At 38.4% G+C, this 17871-nt stretch overlaps 1 protein-coding gene across 5 annotated transcripts in view; it reads right to left on the minus strand.

Moving 5' to 3' along the window:
* Positions 1-17871, minus strand: part of slc4a11 (solute carrier family 4 member 11) — a 70996-nt gene that overhangs the window by 43144 nt on the left and 9981 nt on the right. The window contains exon 1 of one of the 5 annotated variants that reach the window (XM_077538843.1): positions 8937-9147. The exons of 3 other annotated variants lie outside the window; for them this stretch is intronic. Coding sequence is in view for 1 of the 2 variants with exons in the window: in XM_077538837.1 (XP_077394963.1) it covers positions 8937-8973 (37 nt within the window). In the remaining variant the exon portion in view is untranslated. Of the gene's footprint in view, positions 1-8936; positions 9148-17871 lie in introns of those variants that run through there. One more of the 5 variants, XM_077538837.1, reaches the window with a different exon arrangement.

A 17871-nucleotide genomic window follows, 5' to 3' on the forward strand; every position in this document is an offset into this window, starting at 1 on the left:
GCGTGTGTCGGGTAGGGGGTGATGGGGGTGGAGCCCTTTTGTGGGCTAAATACACCTGCGGGCAAGCTTGAAGACAGGGAGTTTCTCCCTCACCCCCGTCCAGAGTGCACTTGCATTTTTGCCCATTTAAGTGGGGAAGCCACGTTTGGGCCTCCGGCAATGTGAGAGCGCTAACATGCTAACTACATGCGCTAGATGCACATGTGGGGAAATGTGCTGGCATGTTGGGTCAGGTGTCGAAGGTATGGAAAAAAAAAAAAAAAAAAAAAAAAAAAAAGAGTGCAGGGCTCACGCTGCGTGAATGGTGCACAGGTTTCAGTTACGGGACAAAATATTAGGTACAGCGACTTTCAGTACAAATTTCCATGTGTATAATATTAATAATCATTTTTCCGAGGTATTCATTAGCAATGACGATCACAATCATGGCCGTTTGTTTGTTCATCAACTTGACGATGCACAAAAAAAGAAAGTGACGTGTTTGAAATTTAGCGGAGGGAGCACGGTATGGGTGAAAGAAAAATATGTACATTTTCAGTGAAGATCTGTTTCAAGTTAAGCAGTGCACAGAAATGACATATATCGTAAATCTATTGCGGGTTCGCTACCATGCTATTTTGCAAATTTTTTTTTTTTTTAAGATAAATACAGCTTAGAACTATTTAGTTCCATTTAATTTGAGTGTAATTCCACTGTTGACCACTAGGTGGTGGTACAGTACTTTGACACACTACGATTGACTAAAGAAGAAGACTGAAAACAGGAAGTTCAGCATTTCAGCTCACCCTAGTTTTTGCTAAAGGTTTAATGTCACACCTGCTTTTTTTGCATCTACAGATGGACATCTTTGGCCATGAATATTTCTGCACTATATTGTGAGTCAATAAATTGATTAGTTTGGGGGGGGGGCATGTTTTACTTACTATAAACCCACAAAGGGATTCCTACACTGTACGTTTTTGTGTTATCCATGTTTACATGTGTTTGTATTATTTTAAAAGTAATGACTTTAAAAGAAATAAGTGACAAATACTATTAAAAACATGACAAGTGTGTATTTAAATAGGGACTTTCTATATTGTGAATTCAACCTTTCTTGACGCAAATAATAACATATAAACTAAGATATCACTCAAGTATTCACAGCATTCCCCTTTTCAACATTTTACACATGAAACACAACACAATTGTGAAATTGTAGCATTAGCGTTCGTGCAAACAAAAGACGACGATGACGGCTGTATGGTTGCCACGGCAACCACCGGCACAGGTTTCTCACCAGTTTCGTATCCAGATGCTTTTGAGGCCGGCGTTTTTTTGTTTTTTTTCCCTGGTTACACGGCTCCCCTCCTGTTGTTTTGATGAGTCTAGCGTGGCTGCCGACTGTTTTACTTGACAACAACAACAAGTGGAAGCGGAGAGCTGCATGCGGCGAGATTTGAGCACTGGCTGAGCGCCGCATTATTTGATGGATGTTTCCATCCCAACAACCTTGAAGTGCCGTGATTCACCGCCGATGAGCAGGAGAAGGAAAAAAAAAAAAAAAAAAAAAAAAAAGAACTTTTGTGCCCGCCAAAGTATCATTGATTGTACGACACAGCCTTGCAGCTAACGCTAGTGTTTTTGCAACGTTTTTTTTTAAAAAACAAACGTACGTCAGCGTGAACTTATTACATATGTTGTTGTAATTCTCTTTTTCTTTTTCAGCTTGTATGAAAAACAAAGTCAAAATGTGAGGCACAAAGTGTGACATGAACGTGAATCACGTCCACATTTCGCTGTCAACATTAACATTAAAACTGAGTGTCTTATTGTTATTACATTTTACTTTAAAAACTGTTCCTCTTCTTTTGGAACTTGGATGACAATTTAAAAGTTAAATAAAGATGTAAAAAAAAAATGTGAGGCACTAGCGTGGCACGAATCACCTCCACATTTCGCCGTCATAATTAACATTAAAACCTAGTGTCTATTGTTATGATACTTTACTTTGAAAACTGTTTTTCTTCCTTTTGAACTTGTATGACAATTTAAAAGTTAAAAAAGATGTAAAAAAAAAAAAAAAAAAAAGCGAGGCATTAGTGTGACAACAATCACCTCCACATTTTGCTGTCATCATGAACGTTAAAACTGAGTGTCCTATTGTTATTACATTTTACTTTGAAAAGTGATTTTCTTTTTTTGAACTTGTATGACAATTTAAAAGTTAAAAAAGATGCAAAAAAAAATGCAAAGCACAAGTGTGACAAGAATCACTTACACATTTCGCTGCGATCACTCATGTTAAAACTGAGTGTCCTATTGTTATTACACTTCACTATGAAGAGGTTTTCTTCTTTTTGAACATGTATGACAATTCAAAAGTAAAAAAAAAAAAAAAAGATTTAAAATGCGAGGTACTAATGTGACAAGATTATTAATGTTAAAATTGAGTGTCTTATTGTTATTACAGTTCACTATGAAAAGAGGTTTTCTTCGTTTTGAACTCGTATAACAATTTAAAAATTAAAAAAAGATGTAAAAAAAAAAAATTCGAGGCACTCGTGAGAAGATTCACCTCCACATTTCGCTGTCATCATTAACATTAAAACTGAGTGTCCTTATTGTAATTACATTTTACTTTAAAAACTGTTTCTTCGTTTTGAACTCTTATGACAATTTAAAAGTTTAAAAAAAGATGTAAAAAATGCAAGGCGCACGTGACAAGAATTACCTCCACATTTCGCTGTCATCACTAACGTTAAAACTGAGTGTCCTATTGTTATTACATTTTACTGTGAAAACGTTTTTTCTTCTTTTTAAACTTGTATGACAGTTTAAAAGGTCAAAGAAGATTCCAAATTTGAGCCACATAGTGAATCACCTTTACATTATACCTTCCTTCATCATTACTAAGACTAAGTGCCCTATTGTTATTACACTTTGCTAGAAACAGCGGTTTTCTTGTTTTTGAGCTTGTCATAATAAAAGTTATAACTGAGTGTCATTTTACCACCATAAGTGATGAACTTTCTGTGGTGATGAGCCGTTTATAGTGACGCGCTGCATAGCCTTCGTATTCGTCTTTCAACAGCCACAAGAAAGCCGGAGAGAAAAAAAAAAAAAATTCACATTTTTATACTCAAACTGAGCTGTTGATGTGACAAGATGAAAAACAGTCTGCTGCTTTGTCATTTGGCCATTAAACTGCAAAAACTGGGCTCAGGAAAAAAAAAAAACCAAGAAGAAAGGAACGACAGAAATTTATTACTCCATTTATTAATAAATTATTTGCCAATAGAAGAAGACAAGGCAACATTTTCTGAAAACAAGTCAACAAAGCTAGCCTCCAAAACATCCACTTGCTATTGCTCATTCGACGCGCTGAACTTATTCATACTTAGCAAAACAAGTCAAAACAAGCTTATTCATATTTTTTAAAGGAAAGTATTTTTGAATTGCTTTCACAAAGAAGAAAAATGCCGGCATGCAAAGGTCAAGAATACGAACATTTTCTCTTTGATTTGACATCTCGTCTTGTTTAGATTTTCCTTTTTTTTTGCAGCGGACGTCAATAAAATTTTGCGCGGCTGTCGCACACGTTCAAACAGAAAATGTCTTTTTCCCCGCTTCCACGTCACGCGGCCTCGCTCTGCTTTTTTCCCCCCTCTCTGCGTTTTTTGCTTTTCTTTTGTACAACCAAAAGTTACATCTTGTACACGCGTTTCGTGCAGCGCGCGCGCACATGACAACATGCAGCATTTGCTGCTGACGGGAAGGAAGGCGGCGCGGCACAAATGAAAAGCGGCAAGCGAGGCAGCAGCGGGTAAGGGTTTTGTTGCTGCGTGGTGGCGGAGAGAGAGAGAGAGAGAGAGAAAACGCAACAGAGGCAAGAAGTCGCTGCTGGCGCCTGGATTTAATTGAGGCGAGGCAAGAGGAGAATGTGTGAGCAATTAGCAGGAATTCCCTCGCCTTGGCTCGCACATGCACAAACACGCACGCGCACGCACACACAAGCCTGTAGCACACTTGTGTCGGCTCACATAAAACCTTTATTAGCAGTACAGGCAATGTTCTAAGTCACATTTTTAATATTCCTAACTGTCATACAAACATAAAAATGAGTTCACCACTGTTATAGTAATATGTAATAACAATAAGGCACCCAGTCTTTACTATAATGACTAAGTTGTAGTGCAAAGTTTAATTACTCTTCATTTGAATTGCACTTCACACCTCTATTTTTTTTAACATTCTTAACTGTCATACAAGCATAACAATGAGTTTACCACTGTTTATATTTAAATGTAATAACAATAAGGCACCCAGTCTTTACTATAATGACTAAATTGTAGTACGTTTAATTACTCTTCATTTGAATTGCACTTCACACCTCAATTTTTTTAATGTTCTTAACTGCCATACAAGCATAAAAATAAGTTCACCACTGTTTATAGTAATATGTAATAACAATAAGGCACCCAGTGTTTACTATAATGACTAAGTTGTAGTGCAAAGTTTAATTACTCTTCATTTGAATTGCACTTCACACCTCTATTTTTTTTAACATTCTTAACTGTCATACAAGCATAACAATGAGTTTACCACTGTTTATATTTAAATGTAATAACAATAAGGCACCCAGTCTTTACTATAATGACTAAATTGTAGTACAACGTTTAATTACTCTTCATTTGAATTGCACTTCACACCTCAATTTTTTTAATGTTCTTAACTGCCATACAAGCATAAAAATGAGTTCACCACTGTTTATAGTAATATGTAATAACAATAAGGCACCCAGTGTTTACTATAATGATTAAGTCGTAGTGCAAAGTTCAATTACTCTTCATTTGAATTGCACTTCACACCTCTATTTTTTTTTAACATTCTTAACTGTCATAAAGCATAACAATGAGTTTACCACTGTTTATATTTAAATGTAATAACAATAAGGCACCCAGTGTTTACTATAATGACTAAGTCGTAGTGCAAAGTTTAATTACTCTTCATTTGAATTGCACTTCACACCTCTATTTTTTTTAACATTCTTAACTGTCATACAAGAATAACAATGAGTTTACCACTGTTTATATTTAAATGTAATAACAATAAGGCACCCAGTCTTTACTATAATGACTAAATTGTAGTACGTTTAATTACTCTTCATTTGAATTGCACTTCACACCTCTATTTTTTTTTTAACATTCTTAACTGTCATACAAGCATAAAAATGAGTTTACCACGGTTTATATTTAAATGTAATAACAATAAGGCACCCTGTCTTTACTATAATGACTAAGTTGTAGTGCAAAGTTTAATTTCTCTACATTTGAATTGCACTTCATGCCTTTATTTTTTTTTAACATTCTTACAAGCAGAGAAATGAGTTCACCACTGTTTATAGTCCAATGTAATAGCAATAAGGCATCCAGTCTTTACTATAATGACTAAATTGTAGTACAAAGTTTAATTACTCATTTGAATTGCACTTCACAGCTCTTTTTTTTTTACATTCTTAGCTGTCACACAAACATAAAAATGAGTTCACCAGCGTAGTTAAATGTAATAATAATAATAATAAAAACTAAGCTCATGAGTCTTCTTCGCATGAAGACTTGCGTCCATTTCCCCGCCACTCTTATGAGGCGCTCCCCCTAGCGGCCCACCAAGTAATTGCTCAATAAGTCATGAACAATGGAGCAGTTATAGTGGCTGGTGTATTAACTACAAATATCACCATACTTCCGTAGGTCTATCGATAATTTATCAGGAGACAAAGTATCACGATTTATCAAGATATCAATATATCGTCACACTCCTAGCTTATAGTCAAATGTCATAACAATACGACACTCCGCATTAGCTTTAATTTAGGAAGCACAGTGCAAATTTTGTTTACGTTACACGTATGCTCCATGCATCTCTTTTGCAAACATTTTTTAACGAACATAGGTTTGTTGTTTTCTGTCATGTCCTGGGAAAGTTTCAGTTTGCGCAAAAAGATGACGAAAATTGATATTTTCATACCATTGTAAAAAAAAAAAAAACGACATCCATGAATACGCAAATGAAATAATAAGACACTCAGCTTTAACTTCAATGTAGGTGCACGATTAGATTTTTCTTCTTTTTTTTTGTTTTGTTTTTGTTTTGCAACATCGCCATCGCAACTGCTCGCGCAATTTTCGGAACGAATTTCCGTCAATTTGCTGCAATTTCGTCAATCGTATATTTTCCCACAATACTTTTCACATTTGCATTGGAAACTCGATTCTGGACTGAAGTCGAAAAACCTCCTTATAAAAACCAAAACATTTGAATATTTTTTTTTTGTGTGTCTAACAATTAAAAAAAAAATGCTAACTGTTGTTAGTCCATAAATGCAATAACGATAAGACACTCGGTTTTAACTTGAATGATGTCAAGTGCGAGCGACGATCACGTTCTATTGCCATCGCAACTGCCCAAATCGGGACGATCGTCGTCGTTAACCACAAAAACTTGAGCACACGTCAGCGCTGAAAGTATTTTCCCTCTTTCTGATGATGCAATTTCACGCACGTGTGCCGCTTTCTTGTGTTGTTTCTTCATATTTTGTGTGCATATTTGTGTGTGTGTGTGTGTGGGTGTGTGTGTGTGTGTGTAGTATAATAATTTGGATGCGTGTGCGTGTGTGCGCACAGATGGCTGCTCGCCGGCTGCAGCGTGTGAGAAGCGTTGCCAGCGGTGAATACTGATCAGAGATCAGCGTCACGTTGACACACGCGCACGCGCGCGCACACAACCAAATTATTATACAGCACACACACACACATGCAAATATACGCCCAAAAATAAAGGGACGGGACATGAAAGCGGCACTGCAGGGTTCTTATGCACACACGCACATTCAAGTATGGAGATATTAGCAACGACACGCACACACCGTACATACGCTGACGTGTGCGCTCGACAGGTGACAATGTATGTGACGTCGTGTCACCCCTCACCAGCAGGGGGTGCCATTATATATAGTTAGATTCCTATACTATAACAGACATATTGATGTCGTATTCGAAAGAATAAAAACAACTTGGAAATATGGCACGTGTGTGCGTGCGTTAGTAGCAGTGACCTTGACCGAGCGTCAGTGACATTGAGAGTGGATGAACTCGAATGGTCAAATGTAATTTTTTAAAATGAATAAATAAATAAATAAATAAATAAATAAATAAAAAATAAACGTAAAAAATTTTGAAAAGGCGGAGCCTGGCCTGGTGAGTGACATCAGATGAGAGTGTAAAAATGTAATTTTTTAAATGGAAAAAAATAAAAATTAAAAATTAACATTAAAAAAATTGAAAAGGCAGAGCCTGGCCTGTTTTAGTGACGGGGGTGGCATCGGATGAGAATGTTAAAAAATAAAAAATTAAAAAATTATAAAAAAAAAATAAACAAAAAATAAAATTGAAAAGGTGGAGCCTGGCCTGGTGAGTGACATGGTGTCACCGGATGAGAGTGAACAAATTTAATTTATTTAAATGGTAAATATTAAAATAAATAAAAAATAAACAAAAAAATTAAAAGGCGGAGCCTGGCCTGTTGTAGTGACGGGGGTGGCATCGAATGAAAATGCTAAAAAAATAAAATAAAATTAAAAAAATAATGAAAAAAAATTATATAAAAAAAATATATATACTTTTTTTTGAAAAGGCGGAGCCTGGTCTGGTGAGTGACGTGGGTGTCATCAGATGAGAGTGTAATTATTTTTTTTTATTAAAAAATTAAAATAAATAAAAAATAAACAAAAAAAATTGAAAAAGCGGAACCTGGACTGGTGAGTGACGTGGCGTCATCGGATGAGAGGGTAAATATTGACTTTTGGAAAATTAAAAAATATTAAAATAAATAAAAAATAAACCAAAAAAATTGAAAAGTTGAAAAGGCGGCGCCTGGCCTGGTGAGTGACGTGGGTGTCATTGAATTTCTTTAAATGAAAAAAATTAAAATGAATAAAAAATAAACGTTAAAAAAATACATTTTTAAATGGAAAAATAATAAACAAAAAAAAATGTAAAAAATAAAGAAATAAATAAAACAAAATATAACGGGAGCAGTGCTTAGCTTTTTTTTTTTTTTTTTTTTTTTTTTTGAACACTTGTATGACCGGTTAAGCATGCTCAAATGCGACGCTCGATACGGCCTGCTTGGTCACAGATGCGATCCGATTAGAAAAATGACGACTTCCTCCTGCATCCCGACTTTCCAGGTGTCCCTAACGAGGCGTCCGTCAAACACCAGCCAAGCTCAAGGGGGTCTAGAGGTCGAGAAGACCACCTGCGGCCCCTCGGGAGCGCTCACGATAATGCTAACGATACTGCGTTTGAAGCGTGCGTCCAACGTTGGCGCTCGGCATCAGCAAATGATATGCAAATGAGCCACACGCACATATTATCCCTGCAGGGGACACGCTGGTGCGCACGCGCTCGTAATCCTCACGCACACACACACGCACGCGCACACACACACGAAAGTGTATTATTGCTTTTTTGTCCGCATTCCAGCCAGGTAGGACATTTTGCAGCTTCATGACATAAACAAGACAGAGGGGGTGGGAGGTCCGTGAAAATTATTATTATTATTTTATTTATTTTTTTAGGGTAGGTTAAAGGAGGAAAAACAAAAAGTGTGTGTGTGTGTGTGTGTTGGGGTCTTCCTGGAGGACCTCCCCCAAGCAGACAAAGTCAAAACATGAGTCAGTTGCAAACGTAGCGAAAACAACAAACATCTGGTGTTGAAGTGCGCTAAAAACGGGGGGTGGGGGGTGGGGGGGGGGGGGGGGCTGGGGTTAAAAAACAGAGGTGGTGGTGGGGGGGGTCAGAAGAGGAGAGAAGAGGTAGGAGGGGGGTTTCTCTTTCCTGGCAGGGAACCCCAAAGGTTCTCCCATCCATGAAGGAGGCGCCGCGTTGACTTACCCAACGGCACGAAATGAAGAACTTTGTTGGTCTCCATGGTTGAGCGCGTGGCGTGGAACGCGCGCGCGCACGCGCACTTCCTCTTTCCGACGGAGCGAGCGACCGAGCGAGCGCCTCCCTCCCTCCCTCCGCCTCCCCCACCCCCCAAGCCGGGCCCACAGTCAACCCATCATGGGCGCCGTTCTCTTCTCCTCCGCGCGCGACATCACCTTCTCGCTCGCTTGGTTCCGACTGACGCGCGCGCACGCGCGCGCAGTGACTCAGCCCAGACAGACGGCCCCGCCGCTGACACGACGCTCCCCGGGTCCTAGTGCCTACACCAACCGGTGGTCCATTCCCTTAGAATTGCTTGGTTTATTTGTTTGTTTGTTTGTTTTTAGTTAACAAGCCGAAATGTTGGAGAATCAAGTCATTTTTACAACAATAGGTCGTCTAAGGATTCAAATAATCATTATTCTAGGTATTGATTAAACTTTTAGGTCAACCAATGAATCGGATTTTTGTCGGCTGTATTGTGACCTGTTTGGGGCTTTTTGATGGTTCTGACCAAGCCATTTCTTTCCAAATAAGATACTAGCTACGGGCTACATTGACATCCCTTCATTAAAAAAAACAAAAAAAACAAATCAAAATGCACAAACATGAATTGATTATGATTCAGTAACTGAGTTGGGTCCGTCAGAAAATTTCCAAAATTATTGATCTTGAATCTTTATCCAAAAGTAAAACCAAATGTTTGAAAATGTCATATTTGAAGAAGAAAAACAAAAACAAAAGCTAATCGCCTGATTTCATGGAGGACTACAGGAATCGGAAAAAAATAATGGTTTTTAATTTAATCAATGTCTCTAAATGATTCTTTTTTGGGGGGGGCAGGGGTATTAGAATAAAGTGTAATTCCACATCCTTTACAGTAGGTGGCAGTGGTGCTCTCTATTATTGATTTTATACACAAATAATACTATTTATGTTGCAGCAGAAACTTTGGGGGCAGAAAATATTTTCTTCTTCCTGGCGGGTGTAACAGAAAATAACTGGTTAGTTAATGTAATTCATATTATGTGCCAATATACTGTATATTACAACTTCATTTTGATTTTTTAAAACAGACTCCTGCCCCCCACCACCACCACCACTTTATTCCTAAAAAATGGCATAAAATCATTGCAGCTAATCCTAAAGACGAAATCAAACTTGAATCTTAAAAATAATTTCTTTTAATTTGCTGTTGATGTCAACGGCGAGCCTTGGTGGAGGTCTTGCTTCTCCCGAGTGTTGATTTACGACAAGTGTGAGGTCACGACGATGACGCTTATCATTTGACATCATGACCTTCATCCGCTTAAAAATGACCCTCATCATTATTATCATTATCGATAATGCTGGGAGTGAACAACAAGCCTCAGCTCACCTTGGAGGAGGTATCGGAGCGTGAGGGATGTTTGTGCAAGGAGGCGCGCGCGTGCCACCGCATCTGGGCAACGTGAAGCGACAGGCAGGCAGGCTCGGGCATCCCGCGTTGGCTGGCGCGGCGCCTCGGAGGGCTCCAGCGCCGCCGCCGCCGCCGGCTTGACAGGTGGCCTGCTTTGTGCAGGCCACTTTATTAGGTACGCCTCTGGACAACAAAAACAACAACGACGACTGCGCATTTGCAAACACATCAACTGCCAGTTGCCCATATCGCAAGATGTTTTTCATCTTTCCAAAAACGGTTTTGTGATAAGAGTTGACTCTCTCCTTGCACCAGACACACACAAAAAAACAAAGAAACAAAACAAAACAAAAACAAAACAAAAAAAATGTTTCCACCTTTGACTGTTCTTCAGTAATCAGCAGTCGAATATGGGCTGGTTTCCAAAATGCTGCTTTCTGATCAAAAAGAGGAGAAAGCGTGCATTTTTTTTTGAACAAAGACAATATTGTAGTATTATTTTATAATAAAAATAATATTATATAATAATAAATAAATAAATATATACACACATATACATATATATATATATATATATATATATATATATATATATATATATATATATATATATATATATATATATATATATATATATATATATATATATATATATATATATATATATATATATATATATATATATATATATATACTCTCTTCAGAAGCATATTACGTCATACTTCATTTGACCAATAGCGTGGTTTTGAAACAAAGAAGGCCCAAACATGCCGTATGAAAATTCAACTGCACTAAAAAAAAAAAAAAAACTAGCCATCAGGGGGTGCTAGAAAAAAAAAAAAGAAGATGTGCTGCATTTACTATCGTGACATGACAGCGACGATATATTATGGCAGTTTTAATATCGCAATATCACGATATTGCTGTTATTGTTACATCCCTAATACTAAGCCTAACCGAAGTACATGTAAAAGCTTTCAAAAGCTCAACCTATCCATGGAAAATAACGTAAAAGAAAACAAGTCAAACAAACCAAACATCAGCAACGTCAAAACGATTTCTACCCAGTATGAATCTCTCATAAGAGACAATTCCTTTGTGTTTGTTTTTTTCCAAAAATTTCCTGTCATTTGTCAACAAATTCCGGCCCACGTGTGCGTATTTGGGATCTTTTTGAGCCACGCGGAGGTGAAAGCGTCGATTCCCCTCCCGGATACGACTGTTTGCCTACGAAAGGTTGCTCATTTCATTTGCATACGTCCGCATATATATATATAAAAAAAAAAAAAACATCCGCCGGCCCCGCTTTCCATTTTGGACCATTTAGCGCCGCAGGGGGGCCCGTGCGTCACCGCGTTAGCGTTAGCTAGCCGTGTTGTCGGAACACGTCAGCCGCATGTTGCGCTACCTGCAAGCGCTCGTTTGGCCTGCTCTTGACACCCGCCGCGCTCGGCGCAACCGCAAATGTGTGAAGCTAAACAGTTGAAAACACAACAAAAACATACACAACAGTCCTGTTGCATATGAAAAGAAATATGGGGAAAAAATTAGGTAATTGTTTTTTTTATTTTGTTTTTTTTGTTTTTTAAATCTTACTAAAGAGATTTTTTACAAGAATTAAGTCATTTTTTTAGGAAGAATTGTAGGAATCATAAATTAGAATAATGCCTGTTGCTCAAGGAGTGACAAAAATTATAAGAATCGAGTCGGCTTTTTTTCTAGATAAAAAAATCATGACTTATTTTGAGGTGGAAAAAAGATTATTTGCAAGAATAAAATCAGTTTTTGACACAAAAAAAAAAAAAGACCAGTAATTAACGAAATAATATTTTTACAAGAATACTTACATTTTTTAGGAGAACAATAAATATTAAAAAATAATATTAAAAAAATTAATAAAAATATTATAAAATATATATTATATTATATATATATATATACATATATATGTATATATATATATATATATATATTTATTTATTATAATAATTATTATATTTTTATTATAAAAAATATATTTTTTAATATTAATCTTACAAGTATAATAAGAATAAAATCAGAATTTTTCAAGAAAGAAAGACAAAAATAAGAATAAAAGTAAATTGTCACAAGATATTTTTGACAAAAAAAAGTTGTTGTTTTTTAAGAATAAAGTCAGACTTTACAAAATAGAATGCTGCAATTTTATGAGAAAAAAATAAAAAATCCGAAAAAAAATTTTTCAGAAAAAATAGATAATTCTGATAAAGTCAGAATTTATTCACCAAAGAGATGGTGGATTTGAGCAAATTTACATGAAATAAAGTTGCCATTTTCACACAAATTACGACTTTTTTTTTTTTAATTGAAGAAAGAGGTAATCTTACAAGAAAGTCTTTTTTTAAATAAAGTTTTTTAAGCAAAAAATAAAAAATAAATTGGAATCTTAGGAGAATAAAATTGGAATTTTTCAATGAAAAAGTTGGACTTTTTTTTTTTAAGAATATTAAAAATAGTAAATATTGTAGAAATCAATAAGAATAAATGTGTGTTATTACAAGAAGAAAATTTTGTTTTTTTTTGGAATCTTAGACGAATAAAAAAGCACATTTTTCAACAATCAAGACCAATTATGATTGATAAGAAAATTCATAATTTTAGGCAAAGAAAGAAACGTCTTAGTTGCAAAAAAAAATAACATGTAAGTAATAATAATGTCCGTTTTTTTTTTTTTTTTGAAGAGTTAAAGTCATCCTGTGAAATGACATCCAATGTATTGCAGTGCAAGCCGAATAAACGTACGATTAAAAAAAAAAAAAAAATCACTAAAAACGAGGACTCAGGAATATATTTGCGTGTCCTCCATTTTTTTTCTGACTGTTTAAAGGCGTCGTCAACAAACTGACCGACGCCATCTAGTGCTGGGGAGCCGCATTCCTAAAAAATCGACGAGGCCTTCTACTCGCGCGTCGCGTCAGTCGCTAAAAGAAGCGTCGAAAAGTGTCAGTCGACGAGGGCGCCGTCCCGATTTGACCTCTTGCGAGGCGTTTCATTTCGCGCCGCTTGTTCGAGAAGCCTCGCGGGTGCATTTGCCTCCGTAAAGAATCCCGTGGAAAAAAAAAAAAAAAAAAAAAACGCTAGCGTTGCGGCTAATGTGATTCCGCGAGAATATTTCAATATTTTTACACAAATTACAGATGGAAATGCTTTGGCTTGCAGGCCTCGGGGAAGAAGGTCGACTGGATGGCACATGAAGAGTTGCGGGGTCGGTGTTGTCACGTTTGGGCCCGTGACAGTTCACGGCCCGTCAGGAACAGCTGCGGGGTTAAGTGGACCCTCGTTGTCTACTTGACGTCTCCTCGTCACGTCAGTCAACAAGCAGGAAGCGCCTGCAGATGATTTCTAAGATTTTTAAGTAGGTCTCATGTTGCCGGTTAGACAAATGAAGATCAGCCTCATTTTGGTGTCTTCAGAAGTATCACTTTTCAGTTGAACTGACCTTTACTACTTCACGAGACACCCAGACAAAAAACCAAAACAAACAAAAAAAAAACGTTAAAAGCAAAAAGATGGGACATTTTTTCTGTTTGGGTCGGTTTCCTGAGAGAGATTACTAGAACCAGTTGGGTTAAGGTAGGCTGTTGGGTTAGTCGGCCAAGATGGACAGACTCGGTTGGTTTAGAGCGATTGGACAACTTTGGTTGGTTGTGTTGGACTAGTTTGAGATTAGTTGAGCACGGTTGGTTAATCTTACAAACTGGACTGATGGTTAAGTTGAGTGGCTGGGCAGGATGATTGGTTGGGTTGTCCTAGCTGATAGCTTGGTTAGTTAGTTAGTTAGTTAGTTAGTTAGTTAGTTAGTTAGTTAGTTAGTTAGTTAGTTAGTTAGTTAGACTGGCTGGGGTGGTTGGTTAGGTGTTTGGGTTGGATGGGAAAAACTAGCTGGACTTGTTTGAGTTAATTGGTTGGGATTGGTTTGACAGTTTTGTTTGATTTGTTTGATTGGCTAAACTGGCTGGTTAGTTGGATGGGATTGACTGGGGTGGTTGGTTGGAAAAGTGGTTCGGCTTATTGGATGTGGTTGGATGGGTAAGATGATTGGGTTGGTTTGGTCTGGCTGACTTGGTTAGTTAGTTAGTTAGTTAGTTAGTTAGTTAGTTAGGACTGGCTGTGCTGGATGGTTAGGTGTTTGCGTTGGATGGGCAACACTAGTTGGACGTGTTTGAGTTAATTGGTCGGGATTGGTTTGACATTTTTGCTTGATTTGTTTGATTGGCTAAACTGGCTGGTTAGTTGGATGGGATTGACTGGGGTGGTTGGTTGGAAAAGTGGTTCGGCTTATTGGATGTGGTTGGATGGGTAAGATGATTGGGTTGGTTTGGTCTGGCTGACTTGGTTAGTTAGTTAGTTAGTTAGTTAGTTAGTTAGTTAGTTAGTTAGGTAGGACTGGCTGTGCTGGATGGTTAGGTGTTTGCGTTGGATGGGCAACACTAGTTGGACGTGTTTGAGTTAATTGGTTGGGATTGGTTTGACATTTTTGCTTGATTTGTTTGATTGGCTAAACTGGCTGGTTAGTTGGATGGGATTGACTGGGGTGGTTGGTTGGAAAAGTGGTTCGGCTTATTGGATGTGGTTGGATGGGTAAGATGATTGGGTTGGTTTGGTCTGGCTGACTTGGTTAGTTAGTTAGTTAGTTAGTTAGTTAGTCTGGCTGGGCTGGTTGGTTAGGTGTTTGGGTTGGATGGGCAAAACTAGCTGGACTTGTTTGACTTAACTTAAGTAGCTTGGTTAGCTGGACTAACTAGGTTAGTTAGTTAGTTAGTTAGTTAGTTAAGTTAGTTAGACTGGCTGGGGTGGTTGGTTAGGTGTTTGGGTTGGATGGGCAAAACTAGCTGGACTTGTTTGAGTTAATTGGTTGGGATTGGTTTGACAGTGGCGGCACGGTAGTCGAGTGGTTAGCACGTCCGCTTCCCAGTTCTGAGGTCTCCGGTTCGAGTCCAGGCTCGGATCTTCCTGGGTGGAGTTTGCATGTTCTCCCCGTGTCCGCGTGGGTCTTCTCCGGGTACTCCGGTCTCCTCCCACATTCCAAAGACATGCATGACAGGTTAATTGGGCGCTCCGAATTGTCCCTAGGTGTGCGTGTGAGTGTGGATGGTTGTTCGTCTCTGTGTGCCCTGCGATTGGCTGGCAACCAGTCCAGGGTGTCCCCCGCCTACTGCCCAGAGCCAGCTGAGATAGGCGCCAGCAGCCCCCGCGACCCTTGTGAGGAATAAGCGGTCAAGAAAATGGATGGATGGATGGATGGATGGTTTGACAGTTTTGCTTGATTTGTTTGATTGGCTAAACTAGCTGGTTAGTTGGATGGGATTGACTGGGGTGGTTGGTTGGAAAAGTGGTTCGGCTTATTGGATGTGGTTGGATGGGTAAGATTATTGGGTTGGTTTGGTCTGGCTGACTTGGTTAGTTAGTTAGTTAGTTAGTTAGTTAGTTAGTTAGTTGGTTAGTTAGTTAGTTAGGACTGGCTGTGCTGGATGGTTAGGTGCTTGCGTTGGATGGGCAACACTAGTTGGACGTGTTTGAGTTAATTGGTTGGGATTGGTTTGACATTTTTGCTTGATTTGTTTGATTGGCTAAACTGGCTGGTTAGTTGGATGGGATTGACTGGGGTGGTTGGTTGGAAAAGTGGTTCGGCTTATTGGATGTGGTTGGATGGGTAAGATGATTGGGTTGGTTTGGTCTGGCTGACTTGGTTAGTTAGTTAGTTAGTTAGTTAGTTAGTTAGTTAGTTAGTTAGTTAGTTAGTTAGTTAGTTAGTTAGTTAGTTAGGTAGGAATGGCTGTGCTGGATGGTTAGGTGTTTGCGTTGGATGGGCAACACTAGTTGGACGTGTTTGAGTTAATTGGTTGGGATTGGTTTGACATTTTTGCTTGATTTGTTTGATTGGCTAAACTGGCTGGTTAGTTGGATGGGATTGACTGGGGTGGTTGGTTGGAAAAGTGGTTCGGCTTATTGGATGTGGTTGGATGGGTAAGATGATTGGGTTGGTTTGGTCTGGCTGACTTGGTTAGTTAGTTAGTTAGTTAGTTAGTTAGGTAGGACTGGCTGTGCTGGATGGTTAGGTGTTTGCGTTGGATGGGCAACACTAGTTGGACGTGTTTGAGTTAATTGGTTGGGATTGGTTTGACATTTTTGCTTGATTTGTTTGATTGGCTAAACTGGCTGGTTAGTTGGATGGGATTGACTGGGGTGGTTGGTTGGAAAAGTGGTTCGGCTTATTGGATGTGGTTGGATGGGTAAGATTATTGGGTTGGTTTGGTCTGGCTGACTTGGTTAGTTAGTTAGTTAGTTAGTTAGTTAGTTAGTTAGTTAGTTAGTTAGTTAGTTAGTTAGTTAGTTAGTTAGGTAGGACTGGCTGTGCTGGATGGTTAGGTGTTTGCGTTGGATGGGCAACACTAGTTGGACGTGTTTGAGTTAGTTAGTCTGGCTGGGCTGGTTGGTTTGGTGTTTGGGTTGGATGGGCAAAACTAGCTGGACTTGTTTGACTTAACTTAAGTAGCTTGGTTAGCTGGACTAACTAGGTTAGTTAGTTAGTTAGTTAGTTAGTTAGTTAGTTAGTTAGTTAGTTAGTTAGTTAGTTAGTTAGTTAGACTGGCTGGGGTGGTTGGTTAGGTGTTTGGGTTGGATGGGCAAAACTAGCTGGACTTGTTTGAGTTAATTGGTTGGGATTGGTTTGACAGTTTTGCTTGATTTGTTTGATTGGCTAAACTGGCTGGTTAGTTGGATGGGATTGACTGGGGTGGTTGGTTGGAAAAGTGGTTCGGCTTATTGGATGTGGTTGGATGGGTAAGATGATTGGGTTGGTTTGGTCTGGCTGACTTACTTAGTTAGTTAGTTAGTTAGTTAGTTAGTTAGTTAGTTAGTTAGTTAGTTAGTTAGTTAGGTAGGACTGGCTGTGCTGGATGGTTAGGTGTTTGCGTTGGATGGGCAACACTAGTTGGACGTGTTTGAGTTAATTGGTTGGGATTGGTTTGACATTTTTGCTTGATTTGTTTGATTGGCTAAACTGGCTGGTTAGTTGGATGGGATTGACTGGGGTGGTTGGTTGGAAAAGTGGTTCGGCTTATTGGATGTGGTTGGATGGGTAAGATGATTGGGTTGGTTTGGTCTGGCTGACTTGGTTAGTTAGTTAGTTAGTTAGTTAGTTAGTTAGTTAGTTAGTTAGTTAGTTAGGACTGGCTGTGCTGGATGGTTAGGTGTTTGCGTTGGATGGGCAACACTAGTTGGACGTGTTTGAGTTAATTGGTTGGGATTGGTTTGACATTTTTGCTTGATTTGTTTGATTGGCTAAACTGGCTGGTTAGTTGGATGGGATTGACTGGGGTGGTTGGTTGGAAAAGTGGTTCGGCTTATTGGATGTGGTTGGATGGGTAAGATGATTGGGTTGGTTTGGTCTGGCTGACTTGGTTAGTTAGTTAGTTAGTTAGTTAGTTAGTTAGTGTTGGTTTCGTCTGGCTGTTTTCAGTT

The sequence above is a fragment of the Festucalex cinctus genome, chromosome 12, assembly GCF_051991245.1.
Source record: "Festucalex cinctus isolate MCC-2025b chromosome 12, RoL_Fcin_1.0, whole genome shotgun sequence".
Taxonomy (NCBI): Eukaryota; Metazoa; Chordata; class Actinopteri; order Syngnathiformes; family Syngnathidae; genus Festucalex; species Festucalex cinctus.